The 24,431-nt window shown below is 34.3% G+C and overlaps 3 protein-coding genes across 5 annotated transcripts in view; 2 read left to right on the forward strand and 1 right to left on the reverse strand.

Moving 5' to 3' along the window:
* The window catches only part of LOC125878495 (delta-aminolevulinic acid dehydratase, chloroplastic), a 385,024-nt gene extending 376,295 nt beyond the window's left edge, over positions 1–8,729 (forward strand). For all 3 annotated transcript variants that reach the window (XM_049559770.1, XM_049559768.1, XM_049559769.1), the window contains exons 5-13: positions 1,141–1,209; positions 1,292–1,375; positions 1,476–1,545; positions 4,782–4,837; positions 6,059–6,180; positions 6,606–6,677; positions 6,773–6,854; positions 6,975–7,052; positions 8,145–8,729. In XM_049559770.1, the coding sequence (XP_049415727.1) occupies positions 1,141–1,209; positions 1,292–1,375; positions 1,476–1,545; positions 4,782–4,837; positions 6,059–6,180; positions 6,606–6,677; positions 6,773–6,854; positions 6,975–7,052; positions 8,145–8,312 (801 nt within the window). In that variant the 3' untranslated portion in view covers positions 8,313–8,729. The remainder of the gene's footprint in view (positions 1–1,140; positions 1,210–1,291; positions 1,376–1,475; positions 1,546–4,781; positions 4,838–6,058; positions 6,181–6,605; positions 6,678–6,772; positions 6,855–6,974; positions 7,053–8,144) is intronic.
* A 1,686-nt stretch (positions 8,730–10,415) lies between these two features.
* Positions 10,416–12,353, forward strand: LOC125878501 (peroxidase 45-like). Its single transcript, XM_049559775.1, has 4 exons — positions 10,416–11,192; positions 11,331–11,531; positions 11,626–11,791; positions 11,866–12,353. The coding sequence occupies exons 1-4, from the start codon at positions 10,956–10,958 to the stop codon at positions 12,270–12,272; spliced, it is 1,011 nt and encodes a 336-aa protein (XP_049415732.1). The 5' UTR covers positions 10,416–10,955; the 3' UTR covers positions 12,273–12,353.
* Positions 12,354–12,565: 212 nt separating this feature from the next.
* On the reverse strand, positions 12,566–21,873 carry LOC125878484 (ubiquitin carboxyl-terminal hydrolase 18-like). Its single transcript, XM_049559745.1, has 11 exons — positions 21,407–21,873; positions 19,575–19,737; positions 19,408–19,496; positions 19,226–19,311; positions 18,968–19,130; positions 18,690–18,813; positions 17,637–17,794; positions 17,079–17,163; positions 15,644–15,856; positions 14,463–14,524; positions 12,566–14,360 (listed from the first exon to the last, which is right to left on the reverse strand). Exons 1-11 carry the CDS (start codon positions 21,664–21,666, stop codon positions 13,415–13,417), a joined length of 2,349 nt encoding a protein of 782 aa, XP_049415702.1. The 5' UTR covers positions 21,667–21,873; the 3' UTR covers positions 12,566–13,414.
* Positions 21,874–24,431: the final 2,558 nt, after the last annotated feature.

Here is a 24,431-nt window from a genome sequence, read left to right on the forward strand (position 1 = left end):
GAGGCGTGCGTGCTGGACATGTTATTCAGTATTTTAAATATATACAAGACTTCAATTACAGCTACCAGAACAAAGTATAATTTTGGAATTCAGGTCTGAATATTCATTGCCACTTTGCGAGGTTGGGTAGGATGAAAGACATCATTTTTTTTAAATAATGAAAGACCTGCAAAGATTTCCTTTTTTTTACCAAAACAGTATTTAATTATAATCTTCCAGTGCATAAATCTGTCTTTTTTTTCCATCTTAAAAGAGACTAATTTATTCACTGGAAGATGATAGTGAAATACTGGTTTGGTAAAAAGGAAATCTTTGCAAGTCCTAGGTGCAGGTTTAAGTGTAGATATCAGGAAAAAGGAAAGAGCAATAAACAGAGAAAAAAAAAAAAGAAACACATACAACAACTAGCACAATTTACTACTACACCTCAATCCCAAGCAAATTTGGGGATCAGACAAGCTACCATGTGTATACTCATGTATATACTTATTTGCTAATAGGTTGAGAATGTATAGGATGACTCTTTTAATGGAGGAAATCACCTTGGAGGCTAAGAAGTACTTTTGGCGATAATTGGTACTTTTACAATTCTTATTGTCCATGTTATTGACAGACCTCATGTATGATATTCAAGGAAACCTACATTTGCTTGAACAGAAATCAAACAAAGTGAAGCTAAAATTAGTTGCTGTAAATCTGTTGTAACAAAATTGGAGTCTCCTAAATAAGAATTGAGGTGCTAAAAAGGGTGAAAAAAGGGCAGGTTAAAATCCAGTGGATGATAAATGGGTAGGCTATAGATGGGTTTGTAGGCTGCACTCAATTGCTCATCTGTAGTTGCCGCCTCTGATTGAGAAGTAAATACCAAATGGAACTGGAACATTTCTAGAATTTTACCAGCTCCAGAATATGATCATTCTTGACACTTACTGTCATATGCTTTTAGAGGGCTCATATAAATCTTGTCAATGATTTGGTTCCAATCTTGCAGTCCATGACACATGATTTTCAGTACTTAACAAATATGGCTTGGTTAAAGATACATCTAGATCATATTTGGAGATTCAACTGCGATCATAGCACCTTTGTAATACTTCTGTGCATTCTTTTGAGCAAGTGGATTTACTTTTTCTTATGCAGGTCGCAAAGGCAAGAGATGTTGGAGTCAACAGCATTGTGCTCTTCCCAAAAGTTCCAGATGCTTTAAAGGTCCTCTTCTAGACATCTATCAGCATAAATTTCCATGTACCATCTGACTTCAGATTATATAACTTGTTTCCTGCAACTTCAGACCTCTACAGGAGATGAAGCTTACAATGACAATGGATTAGTGCCCCGAACAATACGTTTGCTGAAAGACAAATACCCTGATCTTGTATGTAGATACATGTCATCTGGTTTCTTTTATCTGCTTAAACAATTTTTCTGTGGGAAAACCCTGGCGCTTCCTCTGATGTTTGATGTGTTTTCAATAGGTTATCTACACTGATGTTGCTTTGGATCCATATTCATCTGATGGGCATGATGGCATTGTCAGAGAAGATGGTAAGACATACTTTTGTGTTCGTACCAGCCTAATGGGAAAACCTTTTATTGCTGAATTACATAAAAATTAAGAAACAGTTCTAATAGATATAATACACATGAACCCATGGAATCCATTCTGTAAATTCTATCTCATATAGCACATCCTATTATTGTAGCTATGTTTATTATCTCTGTTAACTTTGAATTGATGCTGATGCAATGAGGTAAGTTCTCTTTCTTGGTTATGGTGATAGCAGTTAGTGTACTTCGGTCTTTAGCTTCCTGAGTTACTGTATGAAGGAGGAAGTTGTCTTTTGTACTGGAATATTTGGATAATGATCTTTTCTTTCATCATTTTGGGTCACTATAAAGCATAGACCACTAGTAGCAAAATTCCTCTTCAACAAAAAATCATACTTTCTTGTTGAAATCATTTACTTCATATAACTTTTCAGTTCATCAAACATGAAAACTTCATACATCTTACTTTTGTGACTCCTATTTGTAAGATAATAACTGATAGCTTTTGAAACTGTACTGATTCTTGATGGCACTTCATCTCTATCATGGATGCTTCCCTGGATTGCAATCCGAAATATAAATGCAAGTTATATTTATGGAAAAGGGTCAAAATTACCCCTGAACTATGCGAAATAGACCACTTATACCCTCCATTGCATTTTTTTTGAGAAAGGTAACATTACTTCTATATATCCACAGGTATACTACATCAAAGTGTAGTCCCCCTCCAAAAAGTTTTACTTACATCATTCCTAGGATCCTCCATTGCATTTTGGGATCAAAAATACCCCTACCGTTATCTTAAAAGACCACAAATATCCTCAAGAGTTAACAGCTATGATGTGGCACGCCACATGACACAAATTCCGCCACCTAAGCTTGTCAACTAGGATACCCACTAAATTTTGACCCAATTTTTATAGAATCCAAACCCTCACCCATTCTTGCTAGATCCGACCCATTTTAATTAAGAGGCAAANAGACCATTTATACCCTCCATTGCATTTTGGGATCAAAAATACCCCTACCGTTATCTTAAGGTACCACAAATATCCTCTAGAGTTGACAGCTATGATGTGGCACGCCACATGACACAAATTCCGCCACCTAAGCTTGTCAACTAGGATACCCACTAAATTTTGACCCAATTTATATAGAATCCAAACCCTTTCCCATTCTTGCTAGATCCGACCCATTTTAATTAAGAGGCAAACATATCCGGCAACATCTGCTCCGGTGATGTCTACAACGACAAAATCGGAGAATCTAAAGCAATTTCTTATTGTACTATCCTCTAGAAATTGAGATCTGAAATAATTTATGTTTCCTTTACATTGTACTCTAATTAATCAGGGTTGGTTGGAATTGCCAATTATGTTTGTTGTTCACAGAACTAATTAAATAATTAATGTAATAAAATGCTATGGTAATGAAATTTATGTCTCTTAAAATCTCTTTACATCTCTGGTTTGAGATTTATGAAAAAGTCCAGTATGAATATAACTTATTTTCTAGGGTGGCGGAGCACTGTCAGCGGGGGGCTGAGTCCCAATTGAAACTAAATTCTTTGATGGAGAAGTTTAGTGGGTTCTTCTAAATTGAAATTCTTAAAGCCAATTGTGTTCTTCAAAATATCCTAGTCGCTGGTCTATTGAATTGAATAACGAAAATGAGGTGAAAAGATGATGTTTGCCTCTTTATTTTAGTGGGTCGGATCTAGCAAAAATGGGTTATAGTTTGAATTATAAATTGGGTCAAAATTTAGTGGGTATCCTAGTTGGCAAGCTTAGGTGGCGGAATTAGTGTCATGTGGCGTGCCACATCACTGCTGTTAACTCTTGAGGGTATTTGTGGTCTCTTAAGATAACGGCGGGGTATTTTTGATCCCAAAATGTAATGGAGGGTATAAGTGGTCTATTTCACATAGTTCAGGAGCAAGTTTGACCCTTTTCCGTTATATTTATCAAAAAGGAATTAAAGTTGCATTTATCATTGCTAATAATTTTACAGAAAATATTTGCTGCGAAGATGAGGAGAAAATACCTTATATTGGGCTTTTTAAGAGCTTATGATAGATAAACCTTTTTTCTTGTTTTCTCTTTCTATATATATTTTTTAAAATAAAGATATGGATAACAAAGGCCTTTATTTGGAAAAATTGGGAATGCTTTTAATTCCTGTTGCAGAATAGAAATCTTTGTTTAGCCGCTGTAGGATTCCTAAAGCACCTTATATTTTTTTTATTTTTTTGGGTAATACCACTCTTAATTAGGAATATTTACTGTTCTGTTTGATTTAGTTTTATCCTAAAAGGAAACCAACCAACTATGTTGGTTTGATAAATATACGAACCAAACTAAATCAAATATTTTTTCCAGTTTTGTTTTTTTTTCTTCGATTTTTTAGTCACGTGAAACACAAATTCAATTCACAGCAAAAGGTAAAATCTCTCAAATGTCAATATATGTTTAGAAATAATCAAGCAGATAGATTAACTTATCATCTATTGAAACATCCACATATGAGAAGTTCACCGTGAGACATGATAATTATCCACTAACAAAATTAATAAAACAAATTTACATCCATCTATGCTGCCAAAATTAACTAACCTTAATGATTTAAAAATAATATACAAATCACGCCTAAATAACTTCATTATATGTGAACAGAAAAGTCAAGCAAGCATCACGAACATGTTAAGACAAATTTACAATTTTTGTTGTTAAAACTATATAAAGTTCTAAAAGAATATCTAAAAATTGATATCTATGTGTACAGAATTATACAAAATCCAATTGATACAAGTCAAAGGACAAGTTATTTCAGTCAATTTGGTTTGTTTTTTAGTAACACCTAACTCTCTTTCAAAGTTCCAATACTGCAGTTTGTATGTGTTTGAGAAAGGCTTCCAACAGTTGATAGCTTTAGCATGGCCTTAGTTATGAATGTTTGTCAAAGTTATGTTGGTGACATTTGTACTTGTTTCCTCTGTTGTTAATTGTGTATCTCCTCTTTTGCATCAATGATATTTTCTTTTCCATAAAAGGAATAGAATTGGATGAATTTCCTTGTTAATAGAGGTTGAACGAAGACAATGTTTAAAGACAAAGAAACACAAAAATATTTGCCTTTATGTGGTTTCTTAAAAATTGAATGACCACAAATGTACAGAGTTAATGTTGACTTTTTGAATACTTGAGTTTGGTTTTGGTCTTCTGAAATGGCTGCAGGAGTTATCATGAATGACGAGACTGTGCATCAGTTGTGCAAGCAGGCCGTTGCTCAGGTTATCTTCTATTTCATATGATAATGTTTCTTCACAACAGACAAGCTTCCATCACTGTTTCTACTCTTGCTTGTATACATATTTTCATTTTGACCTTTGTTGAGCTGCACCATTTTTCGTGTTCTTTGAGAATAATTTCTATAGTGCTGGCTGAGTTATTGACTTGAGAAGTTGAGATATTTTTCTTACTTTTGCAAGTAGTGTGACCTTACCGAGAAAACTATTCCACATGTCTTTTGCTGGATTCTGAGGCTGATGGATATATATCTAGTTGAAGAACAATTATTATTGATGGATGGCCACCATCTCTTTCTTTTTATTGTTTTTATTCCTTTCTTTACCTACTTCTGTTTCTTTTAAGGCTGAACGTGATTGTAGTCATTATGATTACTAAGTATAGAAGTTTGCAATCCCAAAAAGGTTAATTCATCCCAAGTGGGGATACAGCAACATTGATGGAGTAATGCTGGTCATGCAGGAAAACCAGCCAGAGTGGGTGTAATAGGTTGAAGGCAATGACGCTGCAGATTTGGGTGAGTGGGTGGGTGGGGGTATTGTATTAGGGAGAAAATTGGGAAAAAAACACCATATAGTTTTATTTTAAGCGGTACCACATGTAGTACTGGATGTCACTCTGGAATTAACTTTCAAACAGTGTCATGTTAATAACTTCACAGGGGAGTGTCTGTCTGAATACTTCTCTCGAATCTTCAATAACTAGGCCATTAGCTTGCAAACTAAGTCATTTCGTTGTCAGTCAAACCAGGTGGTAATGAACACTTCTAGGGTTCTCAATTACTGCTCTTATGTATACTTGTTTGTCTGCGTATCCACAAGAATCTGAACCACAACTTGCAAGTTCAATATATCATCATAGAAGCCCAGTAGGACCTCAAACAACAGAAAAGAAGAAACTAGCTGCGAAAAAACACTGCCTTCTAACTTTTAAGAAAAAAACAGGAGTAACCAAATTACAACATTGAATAAAATATCCTAAAATATGATTAAGTTCAGTAATCTTTCCAATTGATGATGCTAGCTCTTGAACTTGGTTTGTCGTTGATAATAATGAATATAAAGCTTTTCTAACTTAAAGCCAGGTATAAATCAGGTGTCTGTTCATTTTCCCTTTGCTCTTTTATGCTTGCATGCATTTTGTTGATAATTTTTTTTATCAAAACGTAGTGTCTGATCTTGTTATTTCCTCTTCTTTTATCTTAGGCCAGAGCAGGAGCAGATGTTGTCAGTCCGAGTGACATGATGGATGGTCGTGTCGGAGCAATTCGAGCAGCTCTTGATGCTGAAGGATTTCAGCATGTGTCGATCATGTCCTATACGGCAAAGTAATTTTCAAAACTCATAAGTTCTGTCAATGTAGATATTATATATAAGTCCTGGAAATATTTAGTTGTTTGCATATAGATTCAGTATTCAATGAGGCAATTTTTCTATGTTTGTGCTTTACCCCTCTTGTATATTGAGAAATATATCTTACATCTTAGATCAAGCCTAAATGGGTTAGCAGCATCATATGGTGACTTCTCATTTTATTTTTTAATGTAAGCACTCAGAGGTAGCTTAAGATCTGGTTCTTTTCATGTAAGAGAATTTGATGATCAGTCTCTCCAATGGTTCCGGACATTAGTGGTCTAACAACTTAGAACTCGAGCATTGTTTATTTTTATTTTTTTGCTTTTATGGATTCTTTGATATTGAAACTCAACTTCCATCTCTTTTTTTAACTTGTTAGCTTGAATTATATTTGCAGGTATGCAAGCTCCTTTTATGGACCTTTCAGAGAGGCTTTAGATTCAAATCCACGTTTTGGAGACAAGAAAACGTACTGAACAACAGACTATTATTATTTTCCTTTTATCAAATATCATTCATTATGTAGACAAAATGAGTGTCTCTGAACTTGGTTTTCACATGCAGTTATCAGATGAACCCCGCAAATTACAGAGAAGCATTAGTTGAGCTGCAAGCAGATGAGTCTGAAGGAGCTGATATTCTTCTTGTTAGTATCGCATTTGTTGTTCTGCAGAAATTTGGAAATATACTATTCTTCTAAAGCTGCTGCTGCTTCTTCTTCTTCTTCTTCTTTTTTTTTTTTTTTTTTTTTTTTTTTGCATATCAGGTGAAACCAGGTTTGCCTTATTTGGATATTATTAGGCTTCTTCGGGATAAATCTCCTTTGCCCATAGCTGCCTATCAGGTACTCAGATGTTCATTTCGTTTGTTTTTCATCATCTTTTTATAAGTAATCAAAGATTTTATAAATGTTTGCACTAGCCAGTGAGAGAAAACATAGCTACTGATAGTGCAGATCCCCTCTTGTATCTAAAATTGCATCAACATCCTGTACAATAACCAGGTTGCACCAAAAAACTAGCAAAATAATATTGAATATCTTTGTTTAAGGCAATGTAAATTTCTCCTATCGCCTTCAAAAGTTCTTTTCAAGCCAAAAGTCCACCAAATGGCTTGAGGGATGCAATGGAACTCTAGTTTGTGCTTAAGAAGAGTTACTTCATATTCAGCATTGTCATGTAGATGAGTTGCAATAATAAGTCCAACAAGTTTACTCAAGGCTTCCGATGCTTCTGTGTGACAGATTTGAGATCTCTTCAATTTACTTGCACGTTATTTTCTTTCTTGAACAATATATTTGTCACGAATTTTGGAATCTGAAACCCTTTGTACAGTCTAGACTTGAGTTATTGCTCTGCAGAATTCAGGAAGATTTCTGGGGCTCTATGCTCTCGGTGTTTTTCGTCAACGCTGCACTTAGTATTTCCGGCTCTTGCCCGTTTGTTTACAAGCATAAGGGACTGAGGGTAAAGAAAGCTCTTTTTCCTGATAAATGACCCTTGCTTCCAAATAGATCTAAATGCTTTGCCAAGTGAATGATTTTAATGAATGATGCATTAAGAGTTTAAGACTTTGTTTTTGCAGAACTATTGAATTGTTCAGTTCTGTTAAATATAACAGTTTGATAAAGTACCACTCTGGTGTATTGAATATACTTGCTAGTGGACTAATTCACACTCCATCAACCATCATAGAGAAGGCGTCTTTCAATCGTCATGCAAATTGGGAGTCTATTAAACAAAAAATGGAACTTGTGACATGACATATCTTCATTAGGAACTCATTTCCATATTCTTTATATGATACCCCATCATCATCTTCTTTTACAGTTTCTGGTATCTGAAAATCAATTTCTGCCAATATCCTTGAACACTAGTTTTTGCCTTCATTTCTACGCTATCGTCTTCTACAGTTTCTCGGGTTTCTTTCTTCACAGGTTTCAGGTGAATACTCGATGATTAAAGCAGGAGGGGTTCTGAAAATGATTGATGAAGAAAGGGTTATGATGGAATCATTGATGTGCCTTCGACGAGCTGGTGCTGACATCATTTTGACCTATTTTGCTCTGCAAGCCGGTAGATGCATGTGTGGAGAGAAGAGGTAAAGAGCTAACCGGATCATAAAAGGAATTCACGTACGAAGAAGATTTTCAAGTGAACTTTGTAAATTAGTTGATGTGAGCTTTGATTTAAAAAAGTAGCAGAACAACTATGTTAGTCGAGGGTCAATGGAAACAACCTCTCTACCTCACAAAGGTAGGGCAAGGTCTGCGTACATCCTACTCTCCCCAGACCCCCACTTGTGGGACTACACTGGGTATGTTGTTGTAATTGACTACGTTGCGTCTCTATTGTCTAATTTTCTTGGTTACTCATGAGGTAAATTTATTTAGATTATTTGATGTGAGCTTGATTTAGAGGAGAATATGTTCTCTTTGTAACCATTTTGTTCATTTCCTAGCTCAACATTTGAAGTTATTAATAAAAAATCAAAAAAAATCAGTTAATTGTTTCAACTTCCACACATGGTATGTTGTTGTTGTTGTTTTCCCCACATTGGCAGTGCTACCATATTTTGATTAGTTTCCTTAAAGTCAATTGTTTACTTTTCTAGGTTGTCATGATGCTCCACACCTTTAACTTGATATTAGAAATGGACATAATTCAACAGCAAATCAGTAAATTCCATAGGCTTTTGTGTTTTGGCTCCTTTCTTCTTTTATTGTTGATAAAAGGTTGATATAAATCATAAATTGGGATGGACCTTACTTTGATATTATGAATCGCGCGGATATAATTCAATCCCAAAAGTTGATTCATGAGGTGAGAATTATTCAAGAACATACGAGAAGATCAAATAATCCACCGCTCACCGATGTGGAAATTCACCAGTTTTGTCATCACACTCTACAAATATCTAAAAATCATCCCTGCAAATTTTTCGAGAATATTGTGAGAAAATAATTTAATTTGAGACGTAGGATATATACTCTTGTTGAATATGCTTAATTTGTTGTGTTATGTATGATTGTCACATGCAGGCACATTAAAGATCACTTTTAGAGATTATGGATTGATATTTATTGTTCACTTGTGACAGCCAAAAACAAGGCCACGAGAATGAGATAATACAAACAAAAAAATTCAGAAAACCAAGTACATGCATGTGTGCCTCACTATTTCAACATGTTGGGACCTTTTTTCTTTCCCGTGTCCGATATCTACGTTGGAATTTGATATTCTGAATTTGCACCGCATAGGCCTATTCTGGGGAAGCGCTCCCTACCAAAAATTTTTCGGGACTTTTTTTCTTTATTACTTGTAATTTGTTTTTGTAGGTATGAAAGAATTGTTGTAGTAATTTTTTAAGTAATATAATAATGTAAAAAGAAAATAAAAAATTACACCATCAATATGTAAAAGTTTAATTCTTCTTTTTTTTTCCTCCTCCATTCCATATTCCTGATTTCCAATTACTTTGTTGAAAAGAGGAAGTGGAGGGGAAGGGGAGAGGATGGGGAAAATAATAAAACAAGTATAAATGTTAAAGTTAATTCTAAGAGGAGGTAGACTATATTATTTTATTATATTGAATAATAGTGCATTTAGAGACGTGGATTATATTAACAATCTTGAATTATTATAATGAGAAAATACAAAATTATGAATAGGATTAATTAATAATATAGTATTATATTTTTAATCCAGAAAAATTGTTCAAGCCCATTCCTTCAATCGTACCTCATAGGATAAAATAATCATGTTAAAGATTAATTATGGTATGACAAGATTAGATTAGTTAGTTTGATGTGACAAGAATAATTTTAATTTTCAAAAAGTATTTTTTTTCCCTTTAAAATCATAAGAAAAAGCTACAAATATCGAGCGAGAAATCAAATACTTATACAACCTTTTAAATTACAATAGTACTCGAAATTAAGTTTAATCAGACTTAAATACTCATACTAGCTATCGAACGAGAATCCAAATAGCAACAAAAACATCAAATTAATGGACAAAACATATATGGCCATATGCCCATATGTAGTGTGGTAGTTAGAAAAATTATAATCCCCTTTCTTATGTCGTTTTGTAATATGAATTTCTTCTAATTAGTTATTAGTACTTCTCAATCTTATGTAAGATTCTCCCACAATTATAAAAAGATGATGTCAAATCATTTTCTAAACAAGTGTAGGGCAAAAATAAGAGGAGATATGCTGTCATTTGATGTTTTTATTATAGTGGTGCATGCATGTGACTTCTTTAGTGCTTTCTTCATCCCTAGTCACTAGCTAACAACTTCCTATATTTGTTTTTGCCTTTTTACTACTTTTATTTTTTTTTATGTCAAATTGAATGTTTATTTTGTGTTGTCTTTATAACAATCCCAATTCATTTTTTGCTTCATTGGGGGAATATTATAAATTTAATTAGAGATTTGTATGCCATGTTGGAATAAATACAAGATTTAGATTACTTTTACTTTTACAACACAACAATAAAAATTAAGTACTATTTATTGAATTGATGAGAAAGGAAAAAATAGTAGTGTTTTCACATTTCAGTATTTCAATGAAAATCTGTTTCCCACCATGTATTTTTCAGTGAACTAATTCGGTGAAAAATTTACTATCACTTCACAAATTAAATATTAGTCCATTTGAAATAGTTTAAGTGAAATTAATTAGTACTACTATTTATATAAAGTCTCACTAAAACTTTCAAAAGAAATTACATAAGAAATAATGGATAGGTTGATCAGTAGAAGTCAGTTTCTTCACTTAATCCTTCTCCTTCTTCTTCTACTCTCTATCGTGTCCAATAAAAGTTGTATTAATGCTCAGCTCCATCGCGATTTTTATCGGAATTCGTGTCCGAACGTAGAGTCCATCGTCCGATCAGCAGTTGAACAGAAGTACAGACAGACCATTGTTACAGCAGCTGCAACTCTTAGACTCTTCTTCCATGATTGTTTTATTCAGGTATATATAAATAAAAAAAATAGGTTCATTTTATTGCGTCTTTGTAACAAACCGTTATGTATGCACCACCCTCCCAGACCCGACTTGTGAGATTACACTTGTAATAGTATGAATTAATAGTGTGTATGATAATGTCAGGGTTGTGATGCTTCGATCATACTGAGATCCTCAGGAAATAACACAGCAGAAAAGGATCATCCAGACAATATATCACTTGCTGGAGATGGATATGACACTGTTATTAAAGCTAAAGCTGCAGTTGATAATGTTCCTGCTTGCAAGAACAAAGTATCATGTGCTGATATTTTAGCCATGGCTACTAGAGATGTTGTTGCATTGGTAAACAATATACTCTTTACTTGTGTTTCTTAGATGTTACTATACTCGAAGACGAATAATCTAGCTAATAGTTGAGCATTGGATGTATGTGTAGGCAGGAGGACCACATTATGCTGTTGAATTAGGAAGAAGGGATGGCAGAGTTTCTTCACAAAATAGTGTACCTAACAATTTACCTCACTCTGAGTTTCACTTGAAGAAGCTCCTTCCTATGTTTGCCTCTCGTGGTCTCTCTATCAGACATTTGATTGCCCTCTCTGGTACATTACCCATCTTCCTATTTCTTCTTTCTTCATTGGCAAAAGATACTAAAAAATTATCACGATTTATGCAGGAGCACATACACTAGGATTTTCACATTGCAACCAGTTCTCAAGCAGGATATACAGCTTTAACAGCAAACGCAAGGTTGATCCAACAATTGATCAAGTCTATGCTAAGGAACTCCAAGAAATGTGCCCACAGAATGCATCTCCTGGAGTAGTTATCCCCTTAGATCCAGATACCCCTCAAGTTTTCGATAACATGTATTTCAAGAATCTTCAGAGGGGGAAAGGGTTGTTCACTTCAGACCAGACACTGTATACTAAAAGGGGATCAAGGAATATAGTCAATTTGTTTGCATCAAACAAGACAGCTTTTGAAAGGGTCTTCATTGCTGCCATGACAAAGCTTGGAAGGTTCGGGGTCAAAACTGGAAATCTTGGTGAAATTCGAAAAGATTGTGCTGTAGTGAACTAAGTAAACAGAATATAGAGTAGATTCTAGGACCATTGTGCATCACTTGTTTCAAATTCCAATAATTTCACAATAAGGTTTAATATCTGGTTAATGAAGATTCGAAGTAGGTAAAAACTGACTTACTTGCAGCTTTCCCTTGCCCCTCACAGAAGCACCTACAACTGCTGCACAATCACTCAGGAAAACTCCCTGAACCCAATGCAACCCCACACAGGAAAAAAGAAAGGAAAACACACACACGACGTCTCTCCTCATCACCATGTAAAACTTAAAACTGAGATCGAAAAGATACATTCAATAACCAAATGGACCAGTATAAATGATTTAAACAGTGTTTTCTCAATCTTAAGAGAACAAATGACTATACGAGTAAGTTCAGTGAAAGTCGAACCTAAAACATGTGAAAGATGGCAGACCTGACAAACGACTTACAACTAGCTGTACCACTTCCATCCCCTTAACCAAATCCCACCCCGCAATCTTCTAAACTTTGCTGCTAAATGAGAAGTAAACAAGAATTATCATTCTAAACTACAGCACCCAGTGTTGAACAATTATAAGAACAAAAGAATTAGCATTTACAAAAGATGCTTAGGCACCAATAACAGCATCCAATTAATGGAACTTCTCAAAATTATGGCACTTCTATCCATGCCACAAATGTATTGTGGACAATTCCTTCTCGCTAGATGAACCCAGCCAAAAGGACACAAGTTTATCCAAGATTCCTTCAAATATTGAAACCCTGGAAAAAATTCCCAGCTTGTTCTATTGTGACGAGGGGGGTACGATGATTTTTTCCAGTTTATTGTCAACATCTGAAGAAGCTCTCTGACAATGTTGAAAGAGAAAGCTATGCAGTGTCCCCTTGTGGTAAAGAATTAGACCTCTAGAAAACTTAAAAATGGGTTAAATGGGAAAACAATCATAATATAGAATTTTGACACAAGTAATCTTCTCTGAATTCTTGTAGGAGTTATCCAACTTCTTCCTTGACACTTAAGAGGTTCTATTTCAGCTCATCCATAAGATTTACTATCTAAGCCCAGGCTCTAGCTATTGCTGATAGCTGATTGTTGCTCCAATCACATTCAACAGGGACAGCAGAATCTCCATTCCCAAGGTGACTTGATTCCCCAGATTTACAAATGGTTAGTCTCATTAAGAGAAATTGCAGCTTGTTCAATTGACACATTACTAGACTCGGAATTTTTTATTTCCACATTAGTATCTTGGTCATCCATATCCATGTGGTTTTCACCAGACAATTCAGGCTTGGTACAGGCATTTGTCAGACCATTAAGTGTGCTATTGCAAACTTTCCGTGAGACATCTTTCTTGGCACATTGGTTCAATGGACGTTTCCCAAGAAACCCAGGGGAAAACAGTGGCTTCGACTTTGCTCCAGAGAAACTCCCTCCATGTGATTTCAGGACCACATTGTGGATTCCATGAGATGATTTTTTTTCTTTCTGGTTAGCTATGTTTGGCATTTCAGAAGAATTTTGTAACTTCTCATTGTCTGAGATGCCCCCAAATTTTGACGCAGAGGATGAAGCATCATCCAGAATTTCACCATTTGTAGCTACAGAATCCTCCTTAAAAGAAGAATTCAAAAGACAGTCATTGGTGGTTCTTTGACATGGTTCAGTATCATCTTTACTGTCAGAAACAGGGGATATTGTTTCACATTCTTGAATGTCAGCTTCAGCCGAAAAACTACCCCCAAAGGAACTACTGGATACCACTCTAGGGAAAGAAGTTCCTATAGCTGCAGTGTATGGTTTAACATCCTGCAGCTCCTGCTGGACATGAGAACTTGCCACAAAATCTACCTCCTGATCCTCCATTCTGTCCTCGGGGTTGGTCAAGGAGAATAGCTCCTCTTTGTCCCCAATGATCTTAGATTCTGAACCATTAAGAGTTGGCGCTGAAAAAGAATTAACAACTGTAGCCGGAGACCCCGTTTCACTGAGACATTCAACATGTTGGTCTGTGGAACCCGGTTTGTCTTCCACTTTAAGTGTATCTTGGTCTTCTTTCTCTAAAGGTCCAAGAGGAAATACGGATGTTCGCCGAGGGTAGATCCTGTCAAAAGCAAACGTGAATCAAGATCATTCAATACAACATGTTAAATAGACGTGATATAAAGATGACGGATCAATCAGATCATGGTCTAAAGAAAGTTACCTGCTATATAAGAGCATGTATGCTCCTTGAGAAAGCACTTCATCCAAATCAACATTAACCACCTAACAAAATTTGTAAAATAAGTCGCACATGAATATTTAAAGTAATAAATGAAAAGATATGAAAAGGAAAAATAAATCGTCTATATGAAGGATTATGCTGCTTGAGGTAGAATATTAAGTGATGACCTTTACTAAGGCTCATGCACTTTGACATTATTTATTTATTTTGAAATTGGTACTGTTGTATTCCTCAGCATTAAGGGGTGCTAAAGACCATCAAAAGGCACACAGAACATATTACAGAAGGGAACAAAGACCACCTATAATCTCATATGTATCTTCTATACATTGTACTTCACACCAAAAGTAAAATGATATAACACAATTCCACTTAACTATTTGTTGCAGACTCAAAAAACATGAGATTCAATAGCCAAATAGAGAAAATGGCGTCACATCCTCACATACTACATGACACGGACAATTTCTGAAAGGTGGCACAACAAAGGGAGGTGCCAATATTATCTGTTGCTCATGCTTTTTATTTGTGTATACATATATACCCAGGCAAGTTTGTATACAAGCTAAAAACATGGAGTAGATTCCAATCTAAAGAATAGACACAGTATATTTCTCAGATTAGATACATCTACTAAACCGCCTTAAATCTCTAAGCACTAAACTAAAAGAAGCATAAGTTTCCTAAAGCTTCATTTTTTACTTACAGTACATTATCTTGGGAATGGGCATGTATATGATATGAGTGGGCAGTTTCAAATAACTTTTAGTGCATGCACAAAATACCCTAAGCATGTCACACCCATCTGACACATGTACATCAAGGTAAATGAAGGAGCCAACAAATAAGACAAAATTGAGATATGAGAGAACACAACTAGCTTGTAGCCAAAATGACACAACTAGCTTGTAGCCAAAATGCTTCTTCAAGCGAAAGTAGTAATATTTTTATTGTTCAAACAGATCTATCGAGGCAAATATAGCACTTCACCGCATATAGCAACTTATATAAATTTTAAAGCTTCAGAGATGCAGTGTAGATTATCAGCACAAAAGAATATAAATGAAAGTCCAACATGCCAAATTCAGCCAATGCATTTTGTGCATTGGGACAGCATACAACAATAACAAGAGGGTGTAGAGCAAATGAGATGTTTCTACCTTGCAGTCATCGATCCGGTACCAACTTCCACGAAAATCCTTGATATAGCATATGTAATGGCCGAAAAATGACGCATTCAACATATCCACATGAACAATAACTGCATATAGCTTGTAAATATCATTGCCGTCTCCTGTTTCACTCATGTACGGATGGAGATCTAGTGTTTCAGGGAAAGTCACTCTCTTATTTAATTTGCCAAACCTACCACTCTGCATAGAGATTTTGGACATAAATAAACAAAACTAGCAGAAATTTAGAGCACAAACTCACAGAGTTGCTTCCAAGAATAAAATGGAACTTAGGGGGTGAGGAATGTTAGTAGAGAGAAAGACAGTCCTTAGTTATTGTAATTCACCCAAGAATAAAATGGGATTTAGGGATGAGGAATGTTAATAGAGAGAAAGACAGTCCCTCAGTTATTGTAATTCACCCAAGAATAAAATAGAACTTAGGGGTGAGGAATGTTAAAAGAGAGAGAAAATCCCTGATTTATTGTAATTCACTCATCCCATAGAGAAATGCAATTCTATTTCACAGTTCAAAAAAAAAATATAATAACAACAATTAGAAACGCTACACTTATCCTTTTGCTTTACAAGCTAGGGTATGCTTGGTATCCATACAAACTGAACTAAAGATAGGGCACGATGGAAGAAAAAGATCATCTAGGTGATAGCTAGTAGTTGATTAGCATGCATCCGATTGCCATCAACTTGTGGTCAACTCATTGATTCAGAATCCGGTTGTTGCTGGTTGCTGTTCACACTTTTTTTTCTATCTTTCACTTGAAGGATTGAATGGATTCCTTAAGCACGATGGAAGAAAAAGATCATCTAGGTGATAGCTACTAGTTGATTAGCATGCATTCGATTGCCATCAACTTGTGGTCATCTCATTGATTCAGAATCCGGTTGTTGCTGGTTGCTGTTCACATTTTTTTTTCTATCTTTCACTTGAAGGATTGAATGGATTCCTTAAACGGTTCAACTCATTTGAAGTAATTTTACATAGTTGCCATGCGGTTGGCTATTTGTCTTGAATGAAAAGTTAAAAGGCAGTCCACTATTTGTAGTATCTAACATCTGTTGTTGAAATATGGCCAAAAGAATCCCACCAGGGAAGAGGACCACCTTGATGTGGGGATGACTTGCTGGAGAGATGAAAATTGGACATGAACCTTTCTTCTAATTCTCTCAAGAATTTTTGGTAATAGATAACATGTTCATGCAGGACTAGTATGACTCACTTTTTTCACAGGAGAGAATAGAGATATAGGTCTTTCACCACTAACTAAAGACGGATAGGTCCTATAAAAAGATCAAGGATCATTCATTTACATGTTTGGAAAAGAAAACTTATTTAAGGGCTAAAGTTTATAGTTCACTTTACCATAGATGATTGAAGCACAATAAATAGCAAAATGAAACCAACCTGAAACCTTTTCAAGGCAATTGTTAAGATATTTGGTGCCCTCCTAACCATTAGGCGCTTCCATGCTTTGACATAGTCATTGCATCTGCAAGACCAACCGCAGTTGTTGATTAGCGATTAGGTAGCACTATCAATCAACTGTGCCTTGATTGGTTGTCAACCAACAGCAATTTAACTAGTGAGCTTTAAATAACTCTCACAAATGGTAAAATTAAGCATGCCATCCAATAGAATTAATGAATAGGATAAATTGGAAAACTAACATAAAAGTTACAATCCAACCACAATTTTGGAAAATATTGTTTTATGATGTATGTGACAGTTGTCCTCAAATACTCTCGAAATAATAACTAAGTCAAAGATATAGGACAGAAGAGTGACATATGTCTGTATTAATCCACCATGCTATTAGATACAGATGAACATAAAAATCTGGGAATGGAATCAATCAGCATTGTAAGGTAAACATTAAACTATACATCATTGCTCAAAGAACACAAAAATGGCATTCCAGACTGTAAAAAGGATGCAATTAATCACTGGCATGGGAAACCTCACCCATCACATTTATACAAGTTATCTCCATCAAGCCATTCTCTTGCTGTGAATTGATCTAAGCACTCCTCCAAAGATTCAGCATCCCCATGAATCTCTACTGTCAGATCCATCATATTTTCAAACTGATTTGAAACATTACTGCATTCTGTACATATGACCTAAAAACAGAAATAACTCATTTAGGAAGAGAAGGAAAGGGAAGAGATCAGAATAATATAAGAGCAAAAACACATATGCAGCTTGACATAACAAAAAACACAAATTACTTGGCAGAATACCTAATCATCCCCTTAAACTTGCCACCGTTGATTCGGTGGATACCTAAATTTTTTGTAGTCCCAGTTACCCTGGACTTGGCTAGCACTCCATTATTTTAGCCAAATAATAAAGGTTTAGCCAAAATAATAGGTTCCAAATGTGTATTTATTTCTATTTGTTTGTTAGACGCAGTAGCTATATTCCAAATATTTCCTTTTTTTCTTTTTGACACAAATCTGTATTGGCAAGAGCTCCATTATTTTTAGCCAAATAAAAAGTTCTAGCCAGAATAAATAATTCCAACTATGTACTTCTCAATGCAATGACTATTTATTTCAACTATGCATTTCGTCTTTTTCAGGCCAAATGCCCAAATGTGTAAGAAGTTTGATCAAACTCCAATATTTTTAGCCAAATAAAAACTTTAGTCTAAATAATAGAATTCCAACTAACTTTTTTTACCAATTTTATACTGAAAAAGATGATCTTAAAAGAAGGTAAAAGATATATTTCATTTTAAAGAAAAGTGCCACGTAGCAACACTTGTATGTCACTTCCATGGGATGAGATTGTCCAGGGCTAAAGGCTATTAAATAACCAAATCTAGATGGGGTAATCAAGACTACGAATAGTTTAGGTGTGCACGGAATAAACGGTGCCAAGTTTAGGTGGGTAATTTGGTTACTAGCAAAATATTTTGATGATGCAACATTTATAAAGTATATAAATATAGAAAGAGGTTATGATACTTTAGATAGTGACATGCTTATGTCCTCTATCATAAATTAAAATTACCTGAGATTGCAGGTGACCACCAAATATGTGCTGAATAAGTGTTGTCTCCTGTGTGTTAGGAGGAACAGCCTTCTCTCCACCGAATTCATCAAGGCACACAGACTGCATCATGTCAATAGCAAACCTACAAAAGAAAGAATCTTTCATTATTTTATGTAGCATAGCTTCCGTACATAAAACACGGTTGATTATTTATCACAGTGAACACTATAGCAGAAAATACATATCAGACTTCCTATAAGATACTCATCAAATTTACTTTATGAAAAGAAACATACCTCATAAATTCATGGGCATCTTCCTGCTTACCATACCCAAGATTACCACCAATATTAGGCAACCGTGAAAGTATGTTGATTGGTGAGAAGGGCTGCTGACTCCGACTAGCCCGTTCTACATGGTGTTGAAATTCACAAAGGAAGCACCAACCATTCCGCCTACCTGAGGGAAGAAAGGAAAAAAGTGCATAACATAAAGAGCTATTCCAATTACTTCAAAAAAAGGCGGTAGCTTGTATACTTTCTAAATGGATTTACATTCTCTCAGATGGCCTTTCTCCAACAAGTAGGCAACAAGTGGCTTAGTATATGTCAGACATTGTAGAACCACATTAGCAAAGCAACTGCACAAGAACCAAAAATACATTTAAAATATAGATACAAAAAACAGATGGCATATTAAACAATTCTTGGTGGCTGGAGTGTAACTGAGGGAATACCTGTTTCCACAATTAAGGAGCCCACAAGGTGGGAAACCTGGGCTATCCCAGTTAAAGAGTTCCAAGAATTCCTCATATGGGAAAAGTACCTAAACGATTTAACCAAACTTTGGTCAGGTGTTGTGACATAAATGCATAGTTGTGTAATTAACTAAGACGGCGTATACCTTCTTCGAATGGTCTAGAATCTTAGAGGTTCCACTAGCATGAGTCAGTGAAACAGCAGAAGATTTCCTCCCTTGCAAAGAACTGCCTTTCCCAGATAACTGTAAATCCTTGCATTTAAATTTGTGCCCTGAGTTCCAATGAGATCTCTGGCAAGCTTCAGAGCTATGACAGGAAGAGAGAGAGAGAAAGAGAGTAGAACCAATCAGTAGTTAACCAACACGGCACTCCAGAGTCCAGACTATATAAGGAAAAGGAAAAAAAAGTATGGTCACCCCTGAGGAATGTTTTTAGAAGTGACACGTGCAAAGCGACAAGGTCAATTGGGCTTTAAGCGAGAAGTGCAACACACACTTTTTTGAAGTGAAGAGCACTAGTTACGTCAAATTACAAAAAGGGAAAAGGGAAAAAATTTCATTGTACTATACAAAATTGATCAAAGAAATTGATCTGTCATAAAAAAAAAATTGACAACATTGATCAAGGTCACAGTAGGTTATACTTTGGATATATTCAAACCCTGCCGTTAGAGAAAAATCTCTACCAATTTATCGTCACATATTGTGTTTATACCGTAAAATAGAAGATTTTGTAAAAAAAAACAGAAGTAACCGTTGTGGACACTAATTGATTGAAGTCAAATTACTCTATCAAGTCGGGGCTCTATATTACAATCTAGTATAAATAGTATAGCAGATTGTGCTAGATTGCTACATTATAAAATTAGACACAATAACTGGTCACTGTTGTCACCATAAAGCAAAAGTTATTTTATGGAATCCAAAATTAAAATCTTCGTAAAGATATTGATATTATTGTAGATTGTGTAAACATACAAAAAACCAACTCTGTTTGGGCTTCAGATCCCTGTATATATATATAAAGAGAGAGAGAGAGACATGCTATCATAGACTGTGTATATGTGGCCGCAGGAAGTTGTGCTGTCAAAGGTGAAAAGAGAGGGAAAAAACAATTAAGCTTGTTGAGGCAATAAGTGAATCACACAAATAAAGCATGGCTCTAATGAAGAAATTATGAATACCTAGATGTAGTTCAAAAATAGTAACTATAAACCCAAATAACAATTATATAGACAAAAGAATAAAGAAAAAACTAAATGTAGGTGAATTACTTATAGTTTAGTCCACTCTCTTTTGAGGCAAACACATACACCCTACTTTGCACCTAACTTGAGGACTTGAGCACGCCTCAACCGAGCTTTTGACAACAATGGCGAGAAGTTATTTTATATGATCAGGGATCTATATAATAGTATAGAAGAAAAAGCAGAAAAGTATAATCATGCATTTATGACCAACCAAATTGCAAACTCGCAAAAGATTGACCGGTGTGGAGTGTGAACGATAGAACATTGATAAGGTAGTAAATTGTTATGTGGTTAATAATAACATACAAAGTATTATTATTATTATTATGAAGTTAATAATAATGTACGGATTGTCATATGGTAACTAATAAAACTTGAATTGCTATGCAGGGACTACCTCTTCTAACAGTCTAGTAGTTAATACATGTATTCTTTTTCCATATTCTACCCCCACATAAAACAATACACAATGTATCAGCAATGCAGAGCTTAATCCATAAATCAAGTGCTGCAAGTTTTGTACCAACAACCAAAATACAGGTTTTAAATTAGTAAAGAACTGTTTTCTTGTTCCAAATGAGGGATTGAAGCAAAGTGTGTGTATATGTACAGCTGCCGTCAACACCAATAACACTAGTATTAGCAGAAAAAGTAAAAAAGTGAGAGAAATTAATAATTGTATAGATATTATCACCACATTGTATTTGTGTTTAGGAATTATCATACCAGTACTTAACCATCTTGCAACGAGAGCATTGTTTTTTGGTGACATTACTGCATACGGCGCAACCTTCCGGCGTTGCCGGGTCCATTCTGCGATCACCAAAACCGGCCGTCGGCGAAGCAGAAGACTCAAAATTAGAGTCGTCGTCAACGACAAAGTACTTAGAAGCGGTGCTCTTAACAAGGTAAAGTAGTGTAACTACGACGGCTATGGCCGTCAATACAAATTGCAAGTAGGAATTCAGATCCACTGCTACATGCATTAGAAATTTATACTTTTTCCTACTATGAGAAAAAACACTTTCTTCTTCCTCAGAAAACACCGCTCTCTCATAAATTGCAGCCTAGGGTTTCAATTCCTCCATTGAATTGGACTAATTTGGGGGAATCTCATATGGAATTTAAATTTCTGGAAAAAGAAGGAAGGTCTAATTTATAACTTTTTTCCTTTTTTTTTTGTTCGATTATCAAGTAAGCTAATGTGCACCTTCTCAAAATATAAATAAAACAAAAAAAAGGACCTATTTATGAAATATCCGTAAATATAATTTTTTATATTATTTATAATTTTAGGATTATGTTTTGAATTAATTTTAGTTTTTCTTTTATTATTTCTTTCCTAAATAGACTCATAATCTTATCAATGAAAATGAGGGAGGTTTACTATTCGAGCAATTTCCCTCTTATAGTGTTTTTCTTTAACTTTAAAGCTAATGAAATAATCTTAATTAAGTATGAATCTTCTTCTTATTTCCAGAAGTGTCTAGCAAGTTTTAGTTATGATTTTTTTTTTTCCTTTTTAAAAACTAGTCATTGCATAGTCTTTGTTTATTCTTTGCAAAATAAAAGTAATATTTTTTCTATATAAAATGAGCTTTATTTTTTTAACCAAAAAAGATTGTTGATAGTTCTAGGAGTAATTGGTATTGGCTAGAGTTAATGCAAATAAAAGTAATATTTTTTCTATATAAAATGAGCTTTGTTTTTTTAACCAAAAAAGATGTTGATAATTTTAGGAGTGTAATTGGTATTGGCTAGAGATATTGCAAAAGCAATTTGTCATCATCCGTAAATGTCTCGTGTGATGCACGGGCCCAATAGCATTCTCAATAATTTTCTTTCATTTGGTTTCTTAATAAAATTCCAATCACATTTATGATACATAATAATTATAATAATATAAAATAAAAAAGAGAGAAGTACTTGAGAACATTTTGAATTTGATAGGAATTATTAGTTTTATCTTTAAATTATTGACATTCTAAAAAATATTTTTTTTTTTGATAAACTTAATTTAGATACACCCCTGATCAGCCACATGACATAGCAAGTAGTCTCAAACTCTTGCAGGAGCATGTAACTCTTATTAAAAAGCTTAAAGAAGTGTTGAAAATGTCCTAAACGTTGGCAAGAATTTAGGGGTATATTTCACTTATGTTGCAAAATCGAAAGTTTATTTAAGTTCAACTAGTCGAGTAAAGGGGTGTTTTGAGCCTGTCAATAGTTAGGGGATGAAACCAATCATTCTCGTTAAGTTTAAGGGTGTTTTCAATACTTTTCATTAGATAAAATACTGCATAAATATATATATATATATATATATATATATATATATATATATNCAAGTAGTCTCAAACTCTTGTAGAAGCATGCAACTCTTATTAAAAAGCTGAAAGAAGTGTTGAAAATGTCCTAAACTTTGGTAACAATTTAGGGCTGTATTTCACTCATGTTGCAAGATTGAAAGTTTATTTAAGTTCAACTAGTCGAGTAAAGGGGTGTTTTAAGGCTTCAATAGTTCGGGGATGAAACCAATCATTCGCATTAAGTTTAAGGGTGTTTTCAATACTTTTCATTATATAAAATATTTCATAAATATATATATATATATATATATATATATATATATACATATATATATTAGTCAAAAATACATAAAAGAAGTACTAGCAAAAAAGTTTGCAAGTAAAAACACTTATCAAAAAGGAAGTATGGATGAACTATTAATCCAAAAATTCCTAGAAAAACAAAAAATTGAGGAAGAAGAAAATCTAGAAAAAACAGAAAAATCAATTGAATTAGAACTAGAAAAAGATGAATGAACTAGATGAGCTAGTATACGCTTTGGAAGATCTTAATCGTTCAGAACAAGAAATAAAAGTATTTATGAATAAAGGGGAGACAGGAGGACCCCAAGGAAAATTTGAAAAATTTGAAGAAGGTGATGGATCTAAATTCATTAAAGAAGAATGGCAGGAACCAAAAGAGACGATAAAATTTTTGCAAATAAAGCAAAAAAAACAAAGATTTTATAAAACAATATCATAATGATGATAAATTCAGGTTTATGCCTAATAGACTCCCAACAGGAGATATTGGAACCCAATTTCTAGATTTAGATTGTAAGAGAGATCCGGAAACAAGTCTAGATTTATGGTCCCAAAACATGCTTTTGTATTTCCTATTAGGAAAAGGAAACTATATTGATGAAGAAAAATACATCATCATGATAAACACTTTCATAGGGAAAGTAAAGGACTGGTTTTCTAGTATGACAGAAGATTCAGAAAAATAATAAAAAATGATACTTTAGAAGGATTAAAAAGATCCTTACAAGAAGGTATTACAAATTTAAAGCAATACGTTGCAAATGAATTCTTTGGTGGACAAGGAAGTCCTCCAGATAACAGAGAAAAGGCAAGAACAATTGCTAAAAAGCAATTAGAAAAATTACAAATTTGTAAAATGAGTTATATTCAAGAATACACTTGTGAATTCGAAGAATATTATTATAAAATATTTGATAGTGGAAAAGAAATGTTACCATATCTTGAAAAATACTATAAAAATTACCAGGTTTTTGGGCCAAATATTTCAGAGAAGAATATGAAAAAAAAAATAAAAAAGGAGACACTCTTGGTCAAAGAATAAGCTTCTTAAAAAATAGACTTGGCCAATTATGTATGTCACACAATATACAAAGAAAAGCTAAAAGAATTAATGCCCAAATTTATTGTTTGGATACAAA

Source organism: Solanum stenotomum, chromosome 10 (genome assembly GCF_019186545.1).
Source record: "Solanum stenotomum isolate F172 chromosome 10, ASM1918654v1, whole genome shotgun sequence".
In the NCBI taxonomy this organism is placed as follows: domain Eukaryota; kingdom Viridiplantae; phylum Streptophyta; class Magnoliopsida; order Solanales; family Solanaceae; genus Solanum; species Solanum stenotomum.

What these genes read in the sequence shown, in the direction of transcription:
- LOC125878484 (XM_049559745.1), bottom strand. Translation starts at nt 21,666, where the DNA reads ATGCATGTAGCAGTGGATCTGAATTCCTACTTGCAATTTGTATTGACG. An exon ending in AACTTGTATAAATGTGATGG is followed by an intron (nt 17,164 to 17,636) that starts GTGAGGTTTCCC and finishes TTGGTCTTGCAG; the next exon opens with ATGCAATGACTATGTCAAAG. An exon ending in TTGCCTTGAAAAGGTTTCAG is followed by an intron (nt 15,857 to 17,078) that starts GTTGGTTTCATT and finishes ATCTCTATGCAG; the next exon opens with AGTGGTAGGTTTGGCAAATT.
- LOC125878501 (XM_049559775.1), top strand. Translation starts at nt 10,956, where the DNA reads ATGGATAGGTTGATCAGTAGAAGTCAGTTTCTTCACTTAATCCTTCTC. An exon ending in TCCATGATTGTTTTATTCAG is followed by an intron (nt 11,193 to 11,330) that starts GTATATATAAAT and finishes TGATAATGTCAG; the next exon opens with GGTTGTGATGCTTCGATCAT. An exon ending in ACATTTGATTGCCCTCTCTG is followed by an intron (nt 11,792 to 11,865) that starts GTACATTACCCA and finishes CGATTTATGCAG; the next exon opens with GAGCACATACACTAGGATTT.